The sequence below is a fragment of the Echinops telfairi genome, unplaced genomic scaffold, assembly GCF_000313985.2.
Source record: "Echinops telfairi isolate 266 unplaced genomic scaffold, ASM31398v2 ScPeMD7_7458;HRSCAF=8496, whole genome shotgun sequence".
In the NCBI taxonomy this organism is placed as follows: Eukaryota; Metazoa; Chordata; class Mammalia; order Afrosoricida; family Tenrecidae; genus Echinops; species Echinops telfairi.
In genome coordinates, this window is record NW_022111358.1 from 29,623,068 (window position 1) to 29,643,693 (window position 20,626).

The window sequence follows — 20,626 nt, forward strand, 5'->3', positions numbered from 1 at the left end:
AAGTTGGGACATTTTTGAGAACAAAAGTGGCATGGTTAATAACTCCGCGGGGCCAAAAGGCCTACACAGGGAGCAGCCTGGTGAGGGTGGACTCTGGTCGCCCTGCCTCAGAACGGCTGTGAAGCCTGCTTCCCAAAGGCCTGTGGGAGGCCCTCCCGGACAGAGCGTCTGGTGACAAGGGTGGATGAAATGCTTAGGCCCAGGCCTGTCCCAGACCAGTGCCTTTCCTGGCAGCGCCACCTGCTGGCCTCTTCCACCCTCCACTCAAGCCCTCCCCAGGTGGGGAAGGTGGGGCCAAGGCAGCCTCAAGAGGCGAGGCTGGCGCACAGCTCTCAGCCCCACACCTTGCTCGTCGGCCCACAAGCGGCCCACAGACCTTGGCCTGGTACTCAGCCTGGTCCATCTTCTGCACTGCGGCCACAGCCTGCTTCATCAGGGCCTCCTGTTTCTCGTTGACCAGCTCCCTGCGCAGCTCCCGGCTGCCTTCGGCTGCCACAAACGAGTACACACTCCGGTCAGCCCGGGCACGGCCTCTTGACTGAACCATGGAGATCTCATTGGTCAGGAGCCCGTAGCGGACCACCGCATTGCATTGTGGGATGTCCAGCCCCTCCTCTGCCACGCTTGTGGCCACCAGGAGGTTCAGGGTGCCGACGCGAAACTTCCGGATCACCTCTTCCTGGTCCCTCTGGGGTGGGAGATGAGAGGGTGGAGAGGGTCCCTGAGGCCTGCTTGCCAGCCCAGACTCAGTTCTTTTGCTCACAACCTCAGCCCCTCCCCGAGGACCCCCAAAGAGCTTGATTATCTTTCCAGAGCACCACTCAGTTCCTACGTCCCTTAGAGACACCCACAAACCCCTTCCCTCTACCACAGGGTCTCTCAGGCCCTATACTTTCCCCTCCGTCGGCTCGGGCCCTTGATCTCCTGTCCTGCAGAATCACAATACCCACCTCTTCTCCCTGGGACCCCCAAAATGGGGAAGGGGGTGGCCTTGGGCACTGAGAGTCTCAGTGTTCAGTTCAGTCTTCTCCCCAAGCCCTCTACCCTTATACTAGGGACATCCAGTCCCCCTCTCCCAGGGCCTCCCTGTCCCCTCCCCTTCCTTCTTTCTCAGGGGATGTCCCCAGCCCAAGCCCACACCTGGGTCATGTGGGGGCGCTGGCTGCTGGTCCCTGCCCCAATGAGCATCTGAGCCCTGATGTCCAGGGTCTGCAGGCCCGGCTGCTGCTGGAGCCAGAGCAGGAGGGAGTGGGCGCTCTGCCGGGTGCGGGTGAAGATGATGCCCCGAGAGTTGAGGGGGTTCACAAACTGCTTCAGCAGGATCCGCTCCAGCACCTTCAGTTTGGGGTTCTCTGGGCCCTGTCTTGCCAAGTGAACCAGCTCATTTCTGTGAGCTGCCGGGACACCAAAAACAGAGGCAGGGAACCCAGCGTGAGTGAGGGTGGGTTGGCCACGTGGGGCTTCCCGGCACAGGGTGCAGGGCAGGGTGGGGGCAGAGAACAGCAGCTCGGAGGGAGTGACAAGACTACGAACAAGGGCCCCGTTGGCTCTGCCCCTCCCGTTCCGCCCCACCTCAAAGCCAGCCCTGCTCCTGGTCCACCACCGTACAATCAATCCCTCAGCCACAGAAGGCAGACCCCGTGCCCTTCAGCCCCGCTCACACACTGATCCCTTGACCGTTTCCCCCTGGCCTCGGGGGCCAGAGGTGCCTCCAGATCGCAAGTCTCTTCCAGCCTCCAACTTCACCCTCTGACCGTGGCATTCCCCAGTCTGAGGGACTTTCAGGGGCTGTTCCAACGAGGTGATTTTGTAAAACTCTTTGCCATGATGGGCATTCGCTTTTACATCCATGCAAACCTTGACCCATGAAACCCCCCACCCCACCTGCAAAAAACAATCAAACTCACAGCGACCCCTAGAAGGCAGGGTAGAACTGCCTCTGTGTGTTTCCCAGACTAACCCTGTCTGGCAGTAGAAAGCCTCTTCATTCTCCCGCGGTGCAGCTGGTTTCGAACGGCTGACCTTGAAGCTCGCAGCCTAACACGTAACTCAGTTTTTGGTTACATCCACCACCTTGACTTTTGCTCCCCATACCAGAGTCGGAGTCCCCGTACCCTCGGCCAGTCCTGCCCTCCCTGGGTCTCACCTTTGAAGTGTGCCAGCAGCCAGCGCTCAGCTTCCAGCACCTGGACCTTCGTGGAGCACTCCCGGTTGTAGAAGTCCTGCAGCGTGGCCAGGGCATCCTCGGCGCGGACCGTGTCGTGGATGAGCAGCGAGTCGTTGTAGCGCCGCAGGTGGAGCGCGTACACTCGCTGCTGCTGGAAGCCCTTCTCGGCCGCTGTGCGTAAGCGGGTCACTTACTAGGCCCGGCTCTGCCCGGGCCTTCATGGCTGAGCCCCGCCCCTCAAGGCTAGCCCAGGTAAAGCCCGCCCTTGGATACAGGCTCCGCCCCTACTGGCCCCCTCACGGGCAACCCCTCTCACCAGTCTGGCTCAGCTCCACCACCTGCTGCTCGTACTTCTGGGTCCCGAAGTCTCGGCTCAGTTCGGGCATCTCCATGTGGTCGTGGACTTGGTCCATGATATTCTTTAGCAAGTTCCCAAACGGGTCCTGGGAGGAAGGAGTGAGGGCATAAGGAGGTCCCCATACACAGTCTGTGGGAGTGCTGACAACCCCCCTCCACCTCATGTGCCTCTGCGGGCTGTTGGCTTTCCTGCCCCACTTTTATCAACCCCCCCAATGTTATTTTGTTGCTGTTGCTGAGAACATACACAGTTACAACCTACTTGTGCACCAATCCGTTTCTACGTGGGCAACTGAGGGATGCGGATGGCATTCTCTTAGTTGTGGGTCCAAATGGACTCCATGGCTGTGGGGCTCTTTGTTTGCTGCTTCCACGGACAATGTGTGCTTGGGGGTTGGGGGGGCTCTTGGCTCTGGCCTGGGCTCAGTGACATCGCCTCCTTTCCCAGCCCTGCCAGGTCAGACACCCGCAGGGGACAAAGTGCCCCTGCTTCATGGTCGGCAAAGCCCTGGACAGGGTGTCCAGGGTCCTGACACACCTCGGGGGCTTGGTGGCTTCTGCGTGGATGCCACAGCAGGCTGTGGGCAGAGCTTAGATCTGCCCTATTTCACAGACAGCGCAGACAGATGCCCCTCAGAGACGAAAGGAAACACTTGACGTCACAGAGCTAATGAGGGCTGGAGGCAGGCCTTAAGTCACTGGCCTTCCTGTCACACGGGACCCCCCCCCAGGCCCCCTCCCCCCCAGGTACCTGGCTGCGCCGCTGACAGAGGTCATACTCTTTGTAGGGGTGTTGCCTCTGCTCCTGCAGCTGCGGCTGCTGTTGCTGGGGCGACATGATGCACCACGTGTCTAGATTGGCACAGAGCTGGGGGCAACAGAGAGGGGTGCACTGAGATGGCAGGGGCTCAGTTGTGGGGCAGGACAGGTCCCCCTTCATGACTATCCACAGCTGCCACTGAGGGGCTGGGAATGGAGTTGGGAGGAGAGGTGAGCTGGGCAGCCTGGGAGTATTTCCGAAGGCCGGGAAGGATGGAAAGATGGAGGATGAAATGGAGTGCAGAGAGGTGAGCCGGGAGCACCTCTGTAAGGTGACATTGTAACTTTCTCTCTGCTATGTTAGTGACAGGTAACTTGCCAGGTGGAAAGTTCAAGCAGAAGAAGCAGAAAGCACAAAGGTGAGAACCAACCTGCAGAGACTGAGGAGAGGGAGAGGGAGAGCGCCCAGGGGCAACCTCTAAGGGGGGGTGTGATTCCAGCCCGTCAGTCTCAGCTGGCACCCTGTGGGGGGGCAAGTGCCCCCCTCCGCCCTGCTGGACTGCTCCTCTGTCAGCCAGACCTGTCCAGGACACAGGACAGTCAGCCGAGGTGAAGTGTGAGTGTGGTGGCGGGGGTAGGAAAGGAAACCCGAGGCTGGAGAGACAGGTGGGGGGTAGGTCACCGCCGTATTCTGAGCTGGAGTAAAGAGTAAGGAGCTGATTCTGCTAAGGAACCATTGAAGGCTGTGTCTTAGGAGAGGAAGGAGCCGCCCCTGCCCGGGGGAGCCCAGGTTGGGGAGTGGGGCCGGGGTAGGGTGGTCAAGGAGGTCCCTGGTAGGCCGGGTTATAGGAAGGCCAAAGGACCGGCTGACCTGCAGGATGTGGTTGACAGCTCCGTTGAAGGTGGAAGCCCCACCAGTGCCGGGGGAGGCGGTGAGCCCCAGCACCTGGGGCAGGTTCCCCACCCTCTGGAGTTTAAGTTTCAGGTACTGGCTCAGGATGTTGTTGTAAACAGTGTCTTTGTGTGTGTGGTGACACTCATCCACCACGAGCAGGGAGAAGTCTGAGGAGGGGCACAGGAGGTGGTGCCCAAAGTGAGCAACATAGAGAAAGCTCCTCCTCCCACCAGGGGGTTTTCCCTAGCCCAAGGCATTGAGGCAAGGTTTCAAAATTCCCCACTCCCTCCAGCCAGTCCTGAGGAGGGAACCAGCCCGCTGGGGATGATGGACACATTGTATCCATTAGCAAATTGAGGCTCGGGAAAACAAGCCAGTGGGGCTGGTTTACTGCCTCATCAGGAAACGGAGGCTCAGCTGGGGCCAGCGTTAGAGCCAGACTTGTTTTCACTAATGTATGTGCTAGGGGAGCCCTGGGGCTAAGTAGAGGGTCTGCCCCAGCTGCTTCCCTTCCCACCCAGCTCCTACCTGTGAGCTCAACGTGCTCCTCTTCCTCAGAGCTGGTCAGCGCCGTCTGCAGCAGCTCGGCTGTGCAGATGAGCAGGTCACTGCTCCGGGCCAGGTGGCCGAAGCCGGCCCGTGGCCCCATATCCCCGCTCAAGGTTGTGATTGTCCAGCGTCCAGCCAGCATGCCATTAAACTCCTCCCGATGCTGGGTCACCAGGTGCACCTGAGGGTGGGGAATGAGGCGGAGAGAACCAGGATTAGCCGCTAGAGTTCTGGGGAGGAAGCACGGTCACCCCAGGACGGGTAAGGTACTGCGCTGGGGTAGGTGAGCACAGCTGCTCTGGTGTTCAGGAGACCCCAGGGGAGTGGATGCCCCCAGAAGGGAGGACGGGTCACTCACCCTGTTGACCAGTACAACCACCTTGGCTTGGGTCACAGTCTCTAGATGTCTCTTGGCCACATAAGCAGCCGCCCGGGTCTTGCCGGCGCCCGTGGGCAGCCATATGATGATATTCTTGCCCTGAAGGGCCGGCATGATCACCTCCCACTGGTAGGATCGCAGCTCCATTCTGGGTAGGGCTCAGCCCCACGGGGCCCTTCCTTCAACTGCCCCCTGGAACCTGCGGCTTGCCCTGCTGGAAAACACCTGTGTCTGCCCAGGGGCTATTTGCCTTGAGCCAGGAGGGCAGCAGGTCAGGGCACTCCGGCCGCCTCTAGTCATCTGTTCTGGCCCAGAAGGCAGGGACGAAGCCGGCCCTGCCTGGCCCGGGCCTCACCCGCACCACCGGCCGGCCGGGGCAGCTCTGCGCAGCTCAGCCGGACGCCGCGGGAGCTGAGCCGAGATAGGAAGTGGAAACTGAAACTGAGGGGCGGAGCCAGAGCCTGCCCTGCAAGCCTTTCCCATAGAATCTCCCTGGGTGTTGTCCCTGCCCCCCTGGAAAAAGCTGCAGGATGGGCGGTGGGGCAGAAATGCTGCTGGTAAGGGTACCACTCTTGGTGCGCCCGCACCCAACTCCTCCCCCCATCTTGGAGCCAGTTGTAACCAAGCCCACTCCAAGTCAACGCGGCCCAGGTCCACCTTGGGACAGGTGCAGGACCATGTGGCGGGCTTGGTTCCACCACCCCAGTCTTGAGGCCCCGGGCGCAGCCCAACCGGAGGTCTCCTGGCCTGTGAGGGGGCCAGGGGAAACTCCCCCAGGAAACCATCACACGCAGGGGAAAAAAACCCACAAAACTTTATTGTTCCCTCCAAGGGAGGAATGCCAGGGAATGACTGGTCCCCATGCACCCCCCCCCGCCCCCCAAGGGGGGGGTACGACGGCGACGACAGAATGACAGACAGTACAGAGGGCAGCGTGGCCCCTTCCGTTTGGGTTGAACTGACCAACCTCGGAAGCCCACCCACTCAAGCCAAAGTCAAGTAGTCCCGGCCCTTGAGAAATCAGCTGTTGGGCCAGGGCCAGCATTCAGGGAAGCCCCAGCTCTGGGGCAGTCGGAGGGGTGAGGGCGCTGCCTGGGCCTGGGCAGGGGGTGTCCCCTAGCCATCCTAGAGGGGCGGGGCCCCGGACCCCTCCCCGAGGCCAGACCCAGGAAGCGGGGGTCACACCTGCAGGCTGTGGGCAGCCGCATGCCCAGAAAGGTCCGTGCAAGGAAGAGGGGCTAGGTGGCCCCTGGCTGGAGGGTCAGATCATAATCCAAGGTGAGGGGAGTGGGGGTCACCCCAGGTCCACGGCCAGGGACTACTTGTCAATGAGCCCCCCCTCCTTGAGCTTGAAGTAGAAGAACTTCTCCAGGGCGCTGGCGCAGCGGCAGTACTCGCTGTCGGGGGGGTTGTACTCCCGGCAGTTGGCGATGACCCGCTGCAGGTCCGCCACGAAGAGCTTCCGGGTCACGTAGTAGCGGCTGCGCAGTCGCTCCGTCATGGTCTTCAGGTCTGGGCAGCGGGAGACAAAGGCAGGCCTTTCTTAAAAGGCTCCCAACGCACCCCAGGGCTTTCGCAGGCGAGTGGAAAGGGCTGGGGCGCGGAATCGTTCCAACACAGATCTACCTGGTAAACCGTCAGCAGCCCAGAAAGAGCCCACCTGGGAAACGGGCCAGGGAACGACCAGCCGCTGCCCCAGCACACGCTCCGTGGCCGGCCCACGAGCCCGCGGCAAGATGCCCCGGCCACCGGCGACACGCTCCGACGCAAAATCGAATCGACACTCGCTCGGCTCTCCCCGGCCGAACACGGCACCCGATGGAGCCCGCGCAAGTGAACCGCCACTGACCACCGCGATGCCAGAGGGCACCTGGGCAGGCTGGCAGGGCAGCGCGGTGACTGCTAGAACACGGGGGTTCAGGCCAACTGACGAGCCGGTGGAAGGAGCAGTCACACTCGTGAGGGGTGTACCCCCGAGGATCATCAGCCCTTCGAGATCAGAAGGGTGGCATGACCTAAGGGCCAAGTGTAGAGGGTTCTGGAAGCATGAGGGGCAGGGAAAGCAGGGAGCAAGTGGGGTAAGGGATGGTCTAAGACGTGATGAAACAGAAAGCACCGGTGGTTGAAAGGAAAACTTTGCATCCACTTCAGAATGAAAAGGTTTAACCAAAGCGCGAGCAACCTTAAGATTCAGCTGTTGCCCCCTGGGTACGGACAGACCTGAGAACTACTGTGAGCAGGTGAGCAAAGGTGCACTTCTGTTCATGAGCAAAGGAAATGGAAGCGCTCTGGGTGCCCAGATGACTGGGTAAGCGAGGTGACCAGCTAGCTGGTCACGCATGGATGGTCCCAGGGGGCATGGTGCCGAACCAGATAAGCCAATCACAGGAGGACAATTATTGTTCTGACCTCACTTTTCAAAAGTGACAAGGACAGTCAGATACAGTGGCGGGGTGGAGAGGCATTCACTCTGTAGACAGTTGTCACTTTTTATTTAGGGTGATGGGAAAGGGCGCTATGAATGAGTGGTGCGGGCACAGCTTACCTGCCCAAGGTAATGCCCACTGGGCTGTCTGCACACACACGGGTGTGTGCGTGCAGGTTGGCACACAGGTTTTGGTGAGCGCTGTTAGAGGTGGCGTCAAAACATCAGTGTGAACAAGAAATGAGCGTGGAACGTCTCCACACACGTTTGAAGCCCCCTCATAGATGGGGGTAAGTGGATGTTATTACAAAACCATAGAAACCCTTATTAAACAAAGCTATCAAAAGGTGAGGCTATCAGTCAGCCTCCTCCCCCTGCCCCCGGGGCAGAGCTCCTGACAGCATTCACCTGTGCTTATGTCTGGCCCATGCCACCTGTCTCCACCATGCCCCTCAAGAAACAGGCTCAGGCCCGGGGCAGCAAAAGGCTGGAGCGGAAGAAGAAAGGGAAGATCAATGAAGACAAAACCTTTGGTCTAGAGAAAACGGAGCAAGGCAACAGCCGTTGAGCAAGGCTGTCACTCAGCCAGTTAAATCCGGTCACAAAATCCACGTCAGGTAGCACAAGGCGACGCTGAAAAGAAATCGAAGGAAGATGACAAGAATGACAGGAGCCAAGCGAACTGCTCCCCCCACCCCCAAAAAAGTCAAGGTGCAGGTCCCAGATTTGTTTGTGTGTGCTCCTTAAGCAAGGACAGCGCACTCCAGGGGAGAGGGGGAAGTTCTCTCGTGACTGGACGCTGGAGAGGAAATGTGAACCGTGGAGTGTTCCCATGGAAGCAAGGGACACTGAACTGGCAAAGGGTACCCTGGAGAATCGGTATGAGGAAAACGGAAGAAGCGGCGAACCAAAAAAGACAAAAACACAACACAGCTCGTGGGCAAGCATTTCCTTGAAGCTGTTGAAAACAAGTGTGGTGGGTTTGGGGTACGCCCTGGAGGGGTGAGGTGTGTGCTCCGGTCATGCACTCCTTTCCTCCGATTTGTGTTGACAAAGGACAAAAAGAAAGATGAGAATGAAGATGAAATTTCATTCGAAGATCTCATGGACAGAGAGTGTTCTGCCCCCAGGCCCAAAGGTGGCCCCAATCCCTCTGGAATCGTTTCTTGCAAGGGAAACAAGGAAAACACAAGAACAGAGGGATGAATTTGAGCAAGACATGGAACAAATAAAAACCAACTTCAAAGCAGGGCAAGGACTCTTGACCCATGGGCATGAGTGTTGGAATTTCGTCCAGAACTGGTTGTTGGTGGTGGTGGTGAAGAAGCAGATCATGCCCGTTACACCTGGGAACAGGAGATAAAGAGGCCTGTTCATTCCAAGAGATGTGATGAGACAGGTAGTAAGGTAGACAGTAGAGATCCGGCACATCTACTCCCAAAACAGGTCGGGCAGAAATGGGGAAAGAGCTGGTTTGGAAGAGGAAATCGAAGGGCGGCACAGGACAACAGAGCCATGGATGCGCCTCCTGCTGATGAAAATCTTCTCACTGGAAGAATGAAATACGTCGGGTTGAGGAGAATGACAGTGACCAAGGTAACGAACAAATGACGTCAGCGCAGCATGAAATTGACATGGACTACATTAATTTCTCCACCTAGAATTCTTGCACAGAACGTTCACCGGCGGTGCTGTTTGTGGAGGGCTAACTCTCTCCAATACAAAGGAAAGTTCTCCCCACGCCTTCTCTCCTGACTTTGACTACCTCTCACACGGAGTCCAGAGGGCTCGCGATCAATTGCAATAGAACGGTCATTTAAGAGCATGCTCGGCTGTTGTAACTGCCCATGCACTCAGGCAGTGTAACTGCTTTTCCAATTTTTGGTTTTCATTGGGCATGTGTTATTACAAGGAACAAGATATATCTAAATATAAAACATCTTTCATTACAAGGGGAAAAAAAAGTGAAACTAGTGTACATTCTCCTCCGTGTGGGTCTATACATTTCTGACGGCCGAGCTTCCGGCTCTTCGCCCTTCCCACAGGCGTTCCCCCGCACTGGGATTTCCACATCAAGCCCCCAGTTTGGGCATCCTGGGGGCACTCAAATGATATTCCTTAAATGTAGAGTTTGGGGAACATACAAAGAAGTCTGAAGGGGCAAAACTGGGGTGTAAGGTGGGTGGGATAAGATTTCCCAACAGAATTCTCCTGGGACAGCCCTGGCTGTCCTTGACGAATGAGCAGGTGACTGACTAGCTGTGATGGAAAAATCGCCCAGTGCAACTCTCCGGGCCCTTTTCTCACCAAGACAGCTCTCAGTTGTCTGAAAACCTCTTCGAGAGAATCTACCCAAGATGACAGCTTTAGAGCCCTCCCGAAACAGCTGTCATAAACTTCTGTGCTGACTGACCTTCCTGTCTGGAACTTAATTGGCCCTCGAAGCCGCTGATTTGATTGGGCCATTTTTTTAAGGCACTCTATCCAGACGGAGACAAGTGTATTACCGGGAGGACTTGTCTGCTGCCACTGTCCCCTGATCACAGACCATGCATACATGTTTTGTTGGGAATAAGCCTGTGCAGTTATGAACTGAAACCCTGGCAGCAATACAAGGGGGCTTCAAAATGTCCGTGGAAACAAGGAAGGGGAATTCACAGAATTTTTCCACAAACGTTCTGAAGCCCCCTTGCGTACTTCGACATCGTTTAATTTTGTAACCCCCGCCACCAATATCCATGTGTGTACACGCCCGTAGTACGCATGTGTGAAAGTGTATGTGTGCCTAAAAGGCCATAGAAACTGATACTCCTTAGACATTACAAATCAGCTCACAGATACTTTGATTGGGATCACAATCCCCTAACACAGCTCAGCCACCTGGCGTCATATAGTTCATCAAGTTTACAGTCGACACCAGGCAGCAGCTAGTGTCTGAGATCTTAAAAGCTGGCAACTGGATTGAACTATTTGAATTCTATTTGATATTTGAATTATTTTTTCTTTTTTTTTGATATTTGAATTCTATGCCAATAAAACGGTTCAAAACAAAGCTTCCAAGTGGCCGCCTGGGATGCCAACTATTGGTCTCTACTTGTCTGGGGAGAAGAGAGACAGAAGGGAGAGAGAGAGCCGAGAAGGAAACTTCAGAGTCAGAGAAGGGACCAGTGGCCACAGAAGCCAGGGATTACTCTGAGACCCGGATGGTGCCCGGCTCCCATTCCCTTGTGTTCTAGTCAGGACCCGGATACGTGGCTCCTGATGGAATGGGCGGTGTGTGTGTGTGTGTGTGTGTGTGTGGTGAGGGGGGGATGGAGGGGCTCGGATGTAGTACAAAACTAATCATTAAAAAATATATAGTCTTAACTGGACCCAGTGAGTCAGGAGGAATCTGATGCTCAGGGATATGCTTGGAGCCTGGAGGTGAAACTCTTCAAGTACCACTCAGCTACATAAGCAGATGGCTCATTACCCCTGAGTGCTGTGCGCGGACGAAAAAATTGCCTGTATATGATCCCTTGCTCTCGACAGTACCTCCTCACGGAAGTAGAAAGCCTCATTTTTCTCCTTCTCAGAGGCTGGTGGTTTCAAACTGCTGACGTTGTGTGGTTAGCAGTGCAGCGGGTAACCCACTACACCAGCAGGGTGCCTACAGACTAGTGGTCAACTAATCCTGGGACGCGCAGGTGCGTAGCAAGGACCAAGCAGGACAGGAACAGGAAAGGGAAACACCACGAAGAAGATGTATAACCAGTGTCCAGGACCGGTGGACACTGGAGAACGGGGCCCTGTTTTGCTGTGTGCCTACCCACCTAAAATACAATCACCTGAAAAGAGCATAAAAGAAAGATGGCTGAAGGGAGGAGCTTTAGTTTCCTTGGGGTGGGGGGTGGGGCTGCTGGGGAAAGCGGGGTGGAGGGTGGGTGGGCAGAGGTGGAAGGGGAGGCGGAGCAGACTGGGAGCAGACGATGGGAGAAGGGGTTAGGAAGGAGTGTGCTCACCGATGGGGAAGCGGATGACCTCGTAGTAGTCAGGGGCCTCCGACTTCTTCACGGGCTCCATGAAGGGCCAGGCACTGGGGTGTGACTGCAGAGAGACGGGCCAGGGGCAGGGCCATTGAGTTCCACATCCAGCCTCCGCGTGTCTGCCACCCTCCTGCCCCTGGCTGGGTCATGATGCCTCAGCCGGAAACAAGGACCCCCCCCAGGGAACTTGGTCTCCCCACCTTGATTTGAGCCAGCAGGTTCTTGAGGGCTGTGTACAGCTGGTCTGGGTCCTTCAGCTCCTTCCTGTGGGGAGAGAGGCCAAGTCTAAGGTGCCTGGTTCCCCCTTCTCTCCCCCGCACCCCCCTCCCCCAAACACTCACCCCTTCTCTTTCCCCAGCGGCTTCCAGCCCGTCTCTCCTGGAAAGTGGGGAGCAGGGAAAAGATCACTAATGAAGCCTGTGCTTTCCCCGTTCCCTGGGGCAAGCCACCCCCCCACCCCCCACTCAGAGAGCCCTGCTCACGGATGCCTGGGACACTCTCCACAGGGATCTGCCGCACACCCTCCTTGAAGCAGCTGAGCCCAGGGTAGACCTTGCGGATCTGGGCCTGCTTGCGCTCAATCAGCTTCTTGATGATCTGAGGGAAGGGAGGAGGAGGTGAGGGGCTAGCTAGCCAACCGCCCAGGGCCTCCCTTGGCCAGAGCCACAGAGGGAGAGCCAAGGCTGCCGGGTCCTGCCCCCTCCAAACTTCTCCACAGGCACAGCAAGAACCACCAAGGCCCCAGTCTGTCCCCATTCACACGGGAACATGCACATAGCACACGTGCACGCCACATGCTCGGCGCCCCGCACACTCTCAGGAAGCCCTGTGGACGTGTCTACACCCCGGCACACACACACAACCTCCTTCTGCTTCTTGATGATGTGGGACAGCTCCGTGTACGGGATCCGGGGGTTCAGCTCACACTCCATCAGGGTCGCGCCCTCGTAGTCCTTGATGTAGCCCAGGTAGCGGCTCTTGGGCACCTTGATGTCCTTGGAGAAGCCCTGCAGGTGGGTGGATAGGACCCGACTTTCAGAGCCTCTCTCCAAGGAGTGTCGGAGGGGCGGTGGGTACCATGTTCCCAAAACCCGGCTCCCTGGCCTCCGCCATGGCACAAGACAGCGGCGCTCTGCACCCGGCAAGGACGGTTTCCGGCTAGCTGTCCTTTCCTCACTCAACTCTGAGAACCTTCCAATGGTTTCCGTCCGCCCCGCACCCACGCAGGGCCCTTCCTCCTCCTCCTCTGGGCTGGCATCCAGAGGAAGCCAGGACTTCCCTGCACATGGTGTGAGGGAAAGCGAGGTGACGCCCGCCTCGTCCACACCGGGGGGGCTGCACAGATCACTCCCCAGGCACGGGCAGGGGGACGAGGCCGAGGGTCACCTGCTTTTTGAAGTAGCCGATGGCATACTCGTCAGCGTAGGTGAGGAAGTAGAGGACGTTGTGTTTGATGTGGTACTCCTTCAGGTGGTTCATCAGGTGAGTCCCGTAACCCTGCAGGTGAGGAGAACCGAGCTTAGCAGGGGGCCCCCAGTCCAGAGCAGGGGCCCATTAGACAGGGGACCGGGGACAGTTGGGGAAGGGAGCAGAGACACCATCTCCCAGAGGAAGGGAACCGGACGGGAAGGAAGTCGAAGCACAAGATGTCAGCCAACCAACGCTTGCTCTGAGCCAGGCGCGGTGCCTGCTGCTTCACAGCCCTGATCTCATCAGCCCAGGGCGGGGCCCACCGCCTCCATTTTACAGCCGACACCCAGCTACGGGAGCAAACGTGTCCCAAATCAGACCACAGCCACAGTGGGGCCAGGGGCCAAAGCCACGCAGCTGGGACTCCACACCAGGAAGCTGGTGTGTGCTCCTGGTTCCCAGGCTCTGGGCCTCAGAACTGGGGGTAGGGGTCAGGGGAGGGTCATCGCCAGGAGCCTGCTAACCACAGCATCTGAACCCCAAAGAGACACTCTTGTCTCCCACACTTCAGGATATTTGGGCGGGGGTGGGTGGGTGGGGGCACACCAAGAGGTCTTTGGAATCAAGTAACTCCGGGTTATGCAAAGCTGGAGACTAGAGGGAGCCCACACTAGCTGTGACAGAGGGCAGAATCTGGGACTGTCACCCTGCGGTGGCTGCTGTACAGGACCGAGCTCCCCAGGTGTGTGAAGGGGCAGGGCCATGCCAGGCTGCAGCTGGCTCTGGGCCTCCATCTGACAGCAGGTGCTCCCTTCAGCTGCCCTTCTCAGAGGCACAGCTGCCACCTGGTGGGCATGGGCGGAACGGTCTGGCCGCCCCAAGAGCTTTCCACATTGGAAGGGCCCAGGGGCGCTGGGCTCACCTTGACCTGCTCGTTGGAGGTGACGGCACAGAAGACGATCTCTGTGAAGCCCTGGGTGGGGAACATGCGGAAACAGATCCCACCGATGACCCGCCCGTCCTTGATCAAGGCCAGCGTCTTATGCTTCCTGAGAGGAGAGGGCTGTCACGGCGTCAGCCTGGCCACCACAAGCTCCCCTCGATATCCCCGCTGCCGAGACCTGAGTCGCACTGAGGGCTGAGCAGTGTGGGCCAAGGCTTCCCAAAGCCTAGGGAGCAGGGGTAGTGGGTTTACTCAGTGGGCTGCGAACTGCTAGGTGCAGTTTGAAAGCACCAGCCAGTCTGAGGGACAGAGGGGCTTTCTACTCCTGTCCAGAGTTGCCAAAGTCTTAGAAACCCACAGGGGCTGTTCTACCCTGCCCTAGAGGGCTGCCAAGGGTCTGAAACCGCTCAAGGGCAGTGCGTTTGGTTTGGTTTGGCTTGGGGGGGCAGTCAGGGGGAGAGGTGGAGGGGCGGCCTGCTGGAGACGCACGGGTCGAAGACGAGGCGGGCAATGTACTCCTTGGGCATGCGCGGCAGCTGGTGGGAGAAGACGTTCTGCAGCCCCACGAGCCAGAGCAGGACACGCCGGTTGGCCTTGGGCGCCAGCGAGTTGCCGATGACGTGGAACTCGATGATGCCCCGGCGCTCCTCCAGGCGGGCGGTCTCATCCCGGGCTGCATTTGCCGACAGCAGGCTGGTCTGGGCACCACAGGGCGGGCAGTGAGCCCGGGGCTCAGGCCAGTCAGGGCCCCACTCGCCCCGCTGCCCACGGGCTGCCCACCTCGGGCCCCAGCATGGCGGCAGGGTCGGTGATGGTCAGCATGACCTCGTTCACCAGCTCCATGGGGATGTCACCCATCACCCGCAGCCGCTTGGCATCCTCCAGCGTCAGGTTCTCCGGAAGCTTCCTCTTCTCGCCTGCTGCGGGAGGGGGGCGGGGGAGAGAGTGGGTTGGAGTGGCAAGGACTCTCAGGAGCAGTGAGAAGAGTGGGGGCGGAAGTCCGTGGTCATCAGAGGTCAGGGGTCATGTCCCCACCTGGCATGGGCTCCGTCCCTCCGGGATCCAGACTCAGGGAACTGTTGCTGCCCCCGCCCATGGTGGGGCTGAAGATGGGGGTGCGGGGAACCACAGCCGCACTGACAGTAGCTGAGACAGAGAAATTGGGTCCAGGCTGGTGGCTAGGCAGGCGTCTTGAAGGGACCCGCCCCGCCCACCAGGGTAGCAACCCTCCTGCCCGCCCAGCACTGCCACTCTAGCACCTCTCTGCCCAGAGGTCTTAGCTCAGCCTGCAAGGCAGACATACCAGGCCTGGGCACCAGCTGCGTGCCCTCTGAGGGTGGCATGGTGAAGCCGGACTCCCAGATTGGAGAGTTTGCCCCATAGATCTCCTCCTCCAGCATGGACAGGAATCTGGGGGGTGGGGAGGGGGCGGGAGACACACACGCTTAGCCCCCTAACTCTATCCCTCCAACCAAGGTGGGCCCCTGGGCTAGGCATCACAGTGGCAATCGGCCAGGGAAAGAGACAGAGGAACAGGGAGTCTGAGAGAGCAGACACCCTCTACCTTCTGGGAGCACCCAAGTGGCGGGAAGAGACACTTCGTAGAGGCCTACTGCCTGCTGTGGCGGGCCGCAGGGGGAGGAAGACAGGGACCCGGGCCTCGGTCTTGGCCTTCTGAGTGTGTGGCCGGGCAGCCTGCCGTGTTACCCTGGGCCCGTCTCCTCAGGGCCCTGCTGGCAGGAGGAGCACGGGAGCACGGCCCGGATTACAGCGGAGCAGAGGGAAATGTAACAGAGGAATGAGGGTGGGCGTCAGGTTCACGTCAAGGGGAAACTCTGGTTTCTTGGGGCGCTGCTGGGGGCGGGCTTCTGAGGCTCTGTCCAGGTCCTGCAGACTGGTCACGTCTACCGTGCGTATGGGTGGAGTAGCACCAGCCCTCAGGCAGGCCCCTGGCACCCCCAGACTAACTGCACAAGGCAAGCAGAGTTGGTGGGCCAGGGCCAGCTGCCAGGTAGACACCCCGAATCCAGAAGACTCATGGAGAGGAGGAGGGAATAGCCCAGGAGGCCTCCCCAGAAGAAAGGAGGCAACCGCAAGGACTCAAACTTGGGGCTGAGCGGCCGGAAGGAGCCTTACTTGGGGAAGTGGGTGAGGATGAGGGTCCTCTTTTCGGGCACCAGCTTGTCCTTCTCCACTCGGAACTTCTCCAGCAGCTGCCGGCGCGTAACGGTGAAGATGGAGCGGAGCAGGCTTCGCCCGAACACGTGCGTGGTCTCGTAACGGGGGAGGCTATCGCAGCTCTGAGGGACATGGCAGTAACACAGCCACCTGTGGAGGCAGGGGAGGGTGGAAACCACTCAACCCAGGAGGGCCCAGCACCTTTCTCCCCATGGTCTCCTTGGCCAGGCCTACCTGGTGTAGTTGACCTTATAGGTGGCCACATCCTCGGCCTGCGACCGCTGCCGGAACTGGGCAGGCGTCTCGAGCTTCCAGTAGTTAAGGCAGAGTAGAAACATCTTTGAGAGCTCGAACATCGTCTGCCGCTCCCGGGGAGCCAAGTGGCTAAACTTGTACTGCACGAAGTTCAGGACACCCTGGGAAGGGGAGACACAGCAGGGCTGAGCAGCCAGCAGGGGCTGCCGCTCCGAGCTCCCTCCCTCTGCAAAAAGAAAGGAGGGCCCCCCCTGCCCACAAAGCAGCCTCCTTTCTCAGGCCTCAGCCTGAGGGGAAAAACACAGGCGGGCCAAGTCTCCACTTAATCCCAGCCCCTGTCTCACCTGCTCAATATTAGGCTTCTCAAAGGGGGGGCTGCCCAAGGACCCCTCCACCACGGGCCGGGTCATCTGCAGGATGCATTTCCGCAGGAGCTGGAGAGAAGAGGGGCACAGAGTCACCAGTCAGCAGAGCTGGGGCTGCGAAGTCCACCCCCCCAGGCCCTCCCCACTAGCTCACTCTCTCCTCCCAGCCTCCTTCCTGAGGCGGAAACGCACCTTGAAGAGGTAGAAATACACCTGTTTGGTGTCCGTGTCCTCCTCCTTATGGACAGACATGAACAGATTCTCCACATCTACCACCATCCCCAGCAGCCGGTTTATCTCATCCTCAGACACATTCTCCAAGTGGGATACGTGGTCAGCTGTTAAAAGGAGGCAGGTGGCAGAGTTGGCAAGGCTGGGTAGATAGATCTCCCGGGAGCCTCCTTCCTGCTTCCTAGCCAGCCAAGGTGCACCCTTGGCCCCTGTAGGCAGCGTGACCAGCCAAGGAGTCTAGCCGCTCTTCTGGGTGGCCAGGCTTCCTTCCGCTTTGAGGTATACACACCCCAACCCAAGCCTTTCCCAGGAGTCTGGTTCTGCTGAGAGGAGGCTTTGTGGCACTTACAGCCACCTGTTCACGCAGGAGCCAGCGGCCCAGCCCCACCTTCAGGTCCCAGGGCCCTGCTTGCCTTACCCAAAGGGTGCTCACAGCTGCGACAGAGCTCGCTCAGGTTGGCGGCTGGCTGCTGTAGGTCCATGCGGGGTGCGGTGGGAGGCTTGGGGTTTTTCCAGCCATTACACTTGCAGGTATCATTGGCCTGAGGCAGACGGATCGGTCAGGGATCCTATACCTAGGGTCAAGACGCCGCCCCGCCACAAAAGCTTGCCTCCCCCCATGTCCCCCCAAAGCCCTGGGACGCCCAAGACCCCGCCCCTTTCACCCCAGGCCCCGCCCCCACCTTGCAAGCGGAGAAGACCCCTAGTTTCTCAAGCTTCTTAGCGCGCGGCAGCCCCCGGACTTGCGCTTTCCTCTGGCTGGCGCGCTGCTGCTGGCTCAGGCCAGGTCGAGCCGGATCCCCCCCGCTCCCGGTCCCCCCACTTCCTACCCCGGGCCCCCCGGTCCCTGTGCTCCCGGCTGGGGCTGCAGCTGGGGCGGGGGCGGGTGCCGGAGTAGGAACTGGAGCGGGGGCCGAAGCAGGGCTGGGGGCAGGAGTGGGAATTGGGGCGGGGACTGGAGATTGAAGGGCCCGGGGCTGCACGGCCGGGGCTGGGGTCGAGGCCTGGGAAGGTTCCGCCATGGCCTCCCCCGCAGCGGAGCGCGGCGCTCCCAGCCCTAGGGCCGCATGGGCAACCGGCATTCAGTGCGCAAGCGTCGCCGCGCTGAAGCATGCTGGGAATTGTAGTCCTCCAGTCCGCCGATCCCCTCTGCCTCCGGCTTCCAGACTTTTCTGTGCTGTCCGCGGGACAGAGCAGCAAAATGAAGCCTGTGAACGCAACCCAAACTGATCCCACGTCACTTCTAATCCCTCTGTGATAGCGGGACAGTCCTCTTAGGGACAAAGACGGCTGTCTCAGAAAACAGGCGCAGGTTTGGGCGATTTGTGGACTCTGTCCCCCTCCCACGCCTGATGCTCGGGCCTGGGACCTGGGGGAGCTTTGACTTTCTGCAGACTCTCCCTCCTACACCCCATGCTTGCAAAGACTCGGCCGAACACGTCTCCCCGGGTACAGATTTGCAGATACAGAGAGATTAAAATTTAGCAACAGTTCTCCCTCTTTTAACTGTGTCATGGTTACACTGGTTCACTTTGTGACAATCAACTGTGGTTTGTGCGCTGTACTGTAAGTGTGTTGCATTTCAGTATGACTTTGTTTTTTAAAGGCCGAGTGCCAGAGGGATGGCTGTGGTTGGTTGCGGAGCAGGCTCCTGGGGTGGGGATGAGGTGGAGGCTGAGGGCCAGCGCCTTTCCCTCAGCCAAGGCCCACTGCCTCCCTTCCAGTCCCACGAGTTCAGGGCCAGGCCCTCACTGGTGTCCCCAGAGTCGTCTCTGTGCAGCAGGAATAAAAGTCGGAAAGACCCGCCCACCTCCCATCTCTCAAGGGCCAAGCGGAGAAGACCGGTGCAGTGCCCGATCTGCTGGGTGCGACCCTTTTTGCCCCTGGGCCTTATTCCTGAAAGGACAATTGGGGCCCTCTCACACCGAAGTTTGATCTGAACTGGGGTCTGTTCTCATGAGGCGCAAGGTGGGGCTCTTACAGTCTGTCCAGTTCTGCCACAACCTCGGGCCTTCCTTGCCCTTGGTCCTAGAAAGGGGTAAGACCCCAAATAAGGGCAGGAGTGCCCAGACAGCTGACACCCTGACCCTGGGGATAGGGCAAGCTTAGCTGACCTATAACACCGCAGCCCCCTCCTATTGAGCTGGGCGGGACTAAGTTTGGCAGGGCGGAACCAATCACACAGGGTGTGATTGGAGGGTCCTGTGGTCAGAGGTGAAGGCCCCCTCTCCGCGCCCCACTGCGCGCGTGCGCGCGTGCGCACGCGCTGGCGAGCCTTTTGTTGGGGCGCGCGCCAGGGCAGCAGTTGCTCACACCGATGCAGCGGGTTGAGAGCGGCCTCTCCCAACAGGTGGAGGCCCTCCAGCATCCCAGCTTGTGTCTCGACCAACAAAACCGGGTGGCCAGGCTGCCGGTGCGGCTGCTCAGAGATGAACCAGCCGCTGCGGACGATGACCACGCAGAAGGCGGCTTCCAACTGAAGGTGGATGCCCAGGGCTTCAGCCCCGAGGAGCTGGAGGTGCGTGTGGATGGCGGGTGCCTGGTGGTGACCGGCCAGCAGCACCTGGAGAGCTGTGGCCCGAATGGCGGCGGATTCCGCATGGCGCGCAAAGTACACAAGCAAATGCAGCTCCCGCACGACCTGGACCCGGCCTCCATGACCTGCTGCCTGACGCCCTCCGGCCAGCTGTGCGTGCGCAGCCCCTGCCGGCTGCTGCCTTCCCTGGGCACCGGGCCTTCCCCCAGGCTGAGAGGCCGCAGTTCTCAGAGTTACAACCTAGCCTGAGCCAGTAAATACCTCGGTGTGCAGCAGCAGTCTGCGGGTCCCTGGTCTTTTCTGGGGGGCGGGGCCTGTGGTGGAGGTGCCGCACGAGAGGGAGGCAGGCAGGCACCTCAAGTTTGGGGTCCACCCAGAATGGAGACCTCTGTGGCCCCGGGGGCTGGAGTTGCCCTACGGAGGCCATTTCCCTGGGCAGCAGAGAGCTGGGGCCTACGCTTCACCAGGCTTGAGACCCCACCGTGGGGTGGGGGGCTGGGGTCGGTGCCCACAGAGAGGTGGTGAGGAGAGCCCGGTCCAGCCCTGGCCTAGGAGCTGTGCGAGTCCTTCAGAGGACTGAGTCCCATGTGAGCCTGATCCAGACCAACCGCCCCTGGTCACTTGTGGTGTCCCAGAAGCCATCCATCTCCAAACAGCCGGCCCACCAGCCCTCTGTAATCTGGAGGAGGACGAGGCCAGCGAGAGCCTTCAGTTCAAACTCAGGGAGACTCCGCCCCTGGTCCACCCGCACCCCTACCCCCACGAGTGGCTCACAGTAAGGGCCTCTTTCCCTGGTTACCCTGACCACCAGCATCCCCTGGCACTGGGGGAAAGGGGCCTATGCCTGAATGCGATTGAGCGACTGTGTTTATGAGAGCCAGAGAGGGCACGGTGTGACGGAACCTGCCCGAGAAGGACGAGGATGGCAAGAGCGAGGTCCGTTGGCTGACTATATTGACAAGATACTGATTGGTTACATGTTGAAGAAAACATTCAATACAAAATACAGAAAAAGTTGGTTCCATCCCTCCCCCACGCCCCCCCTTACCCACCCACCCCCAAATACTCATCATGATTTGGTCAAAACAAGGCTCAGAGCCAGAGGTCAGGGTGGCCGAGGGAGTGGGTGGGCAGTGGGTTTGAGGCTGTCAC

At 59.3% G+C, this 20,626-nt stretch overlaps 3 protein-coding genes across 5 annotated transcripts in view; 1 reads left to right on the top strand and 2 right to left on the bottom strand.

The window, feature by feature from the left end:
- The window catches only part of DHX58 (DExH-box helicase 58), an 8,333-nt gene extending 2,868 nt beyond the window's left edge, over nucleotides 1-5,465 (bottom strand). For both annotated transcript variants that reach the window (XM_045299661.1, XM_004707171.2), the window contains exons 1-8: nucleotides 5,086-5,465; nucleotides 4,707-4,908; nucleotides 4,155-4,345; nucleotides 3,276-3,392; nucleotides 2,484-2,610; nucleotides 2,147-2,338; nucleotides 1,141-1,394; nucleotides 377-688 (exon numbers count right to left, since the gene is read on the bottom strand). In XM_045299661.1, coding sequence (XP_045155596.1) covers nucleotides 377-688; nucleotides 1,141-1,394; nucleotides 2,147-2,338; nucleotides 2,484-2,610; nucleotides 3,276-3,392; nucleotides 4,155-4,345; nucleotides 4,707-4,908; nucleotides 5,086-5,253 — 1,563 coding nt within the window. In that variant the 5' untranslated portion in view covers nucleotides 5,254-5,465. The remainder of the gene's footprint in view (nucleotides 1-376; nucleotides 689-1,140; nucleotides 1,395-2,146; nucleotides 2,339-2,483; nucleotides 2,611-3,275; nucleotides 3,393-4,154; nucleotides 4,346-4,706; nucleotides 4,909-5,085) is intronic.
- Nucleotides 5,466-5,903: 438 nt separating this feature from the next.
- KAT2A (lysine acetyltransferase 2A) lies at nucleotides 5,904-17,972 on the bottom strand. 2 transcript variants are annotated; one of them, XM_004707172.3, is made up of 18 exons: nucleotides 17,622-17,972; nucleotides 17,357-17,480; nucleotides 16,900-17,045; nucleotides 16,687-16,776; nucleotides 16,322-16,503; nucleotides 16,046-16,237; nucleotides 15,213-15,319; nucleotides 14,945-15,055; nucleotides 14,690-14,826; nucleotides 14,399-14,607; nucleotides 13,889-14,015; nucleotides 12,943-13,053; nucleotides 12,420-12,563; nucleotides 12,039-12,153; nucleotides 11,898-11,934; nucleotides 11,757-11,820; nucleotides 11,533-11,617; nucleotides 5,904-6,618 (listed from the first exon to the last, which is right to left on the bottom strand). In XM_004707172.3, the coding sequence occupies exons 1-18, from the start codon at nucleotides 17,958-17,960 to the stop codon at nucleotides 6,425-6,427; spliced, it is 2,514 nt and encodes an 837-aa protein (XP_004707229.1). In that variant the 5' UTR covers nucleotides 17,961-17,972; the 3' UTR covers nucleotides 5,904-6,424. The 2 variants fall into 2 exon arrangements, with proteins under 2 accessions (XP_004707229.1, XP_012861296.1); XM_013005842.2 differs by having other exon boundaries at nucleotides 14,690-14,829.
- Nucleotides 17,973-19,255: 1,283 nt separating this feature from the next.
- On the top strand, nucleotides 19,256-19,735 carry HSPB9 (heat shock protein family B (small) member 9). Its single transcript, XM_004707477.2, has one exon. The coding sequence runs from the start codon at nucleotides 19,256-19,258 to the stop codon at nucleotides 19,721-19,723; it is 468 nt and encodes a 155-aa protein (XP_004707534.1). The 3' UTR covers nucleotides 19,724-19,735.
- The last annotated feature ends 891 nt before the right edge of the window (nucleotides 19,736-20,626 follow it).

What these genes read in the sequence shown, in the direction of transcription:
- KAT2A (XM_013005842.2), bottom strand. Translation starts at nt 17,960, where the DNA reads ATGGCGGAACCTTCCCAGGCCTCGACCCCAGCCCCGGCCGTGCAGCCC. An exon ending in GGGTCTTCTCCGCTTGCAAG is followed by an intron (nt 17,481 to 17,621) that starts GTGGGGGCGGGG and finishes CGTCTGCCTCAG; the next exon opens with GCCAATGATACCTGCAAGTG. An exon ending in CCTCCAACGAGCAGGTCAAG is followed by an intron (nt 13,054 to 13,888) that starts GTGAGCCCAGCG and finishes CCTCACCTGCAG; the next exon opens with GGTTACGGGACTCACCTGAT.
- HSPB9 (XM_004707477.2), top strand. Translation starts at nt 19,256, where the DNA reads ATGCAGCGGGTTGAGAGCGGCCTCTCCCAACAGGTGGAGGCCCTCCAG.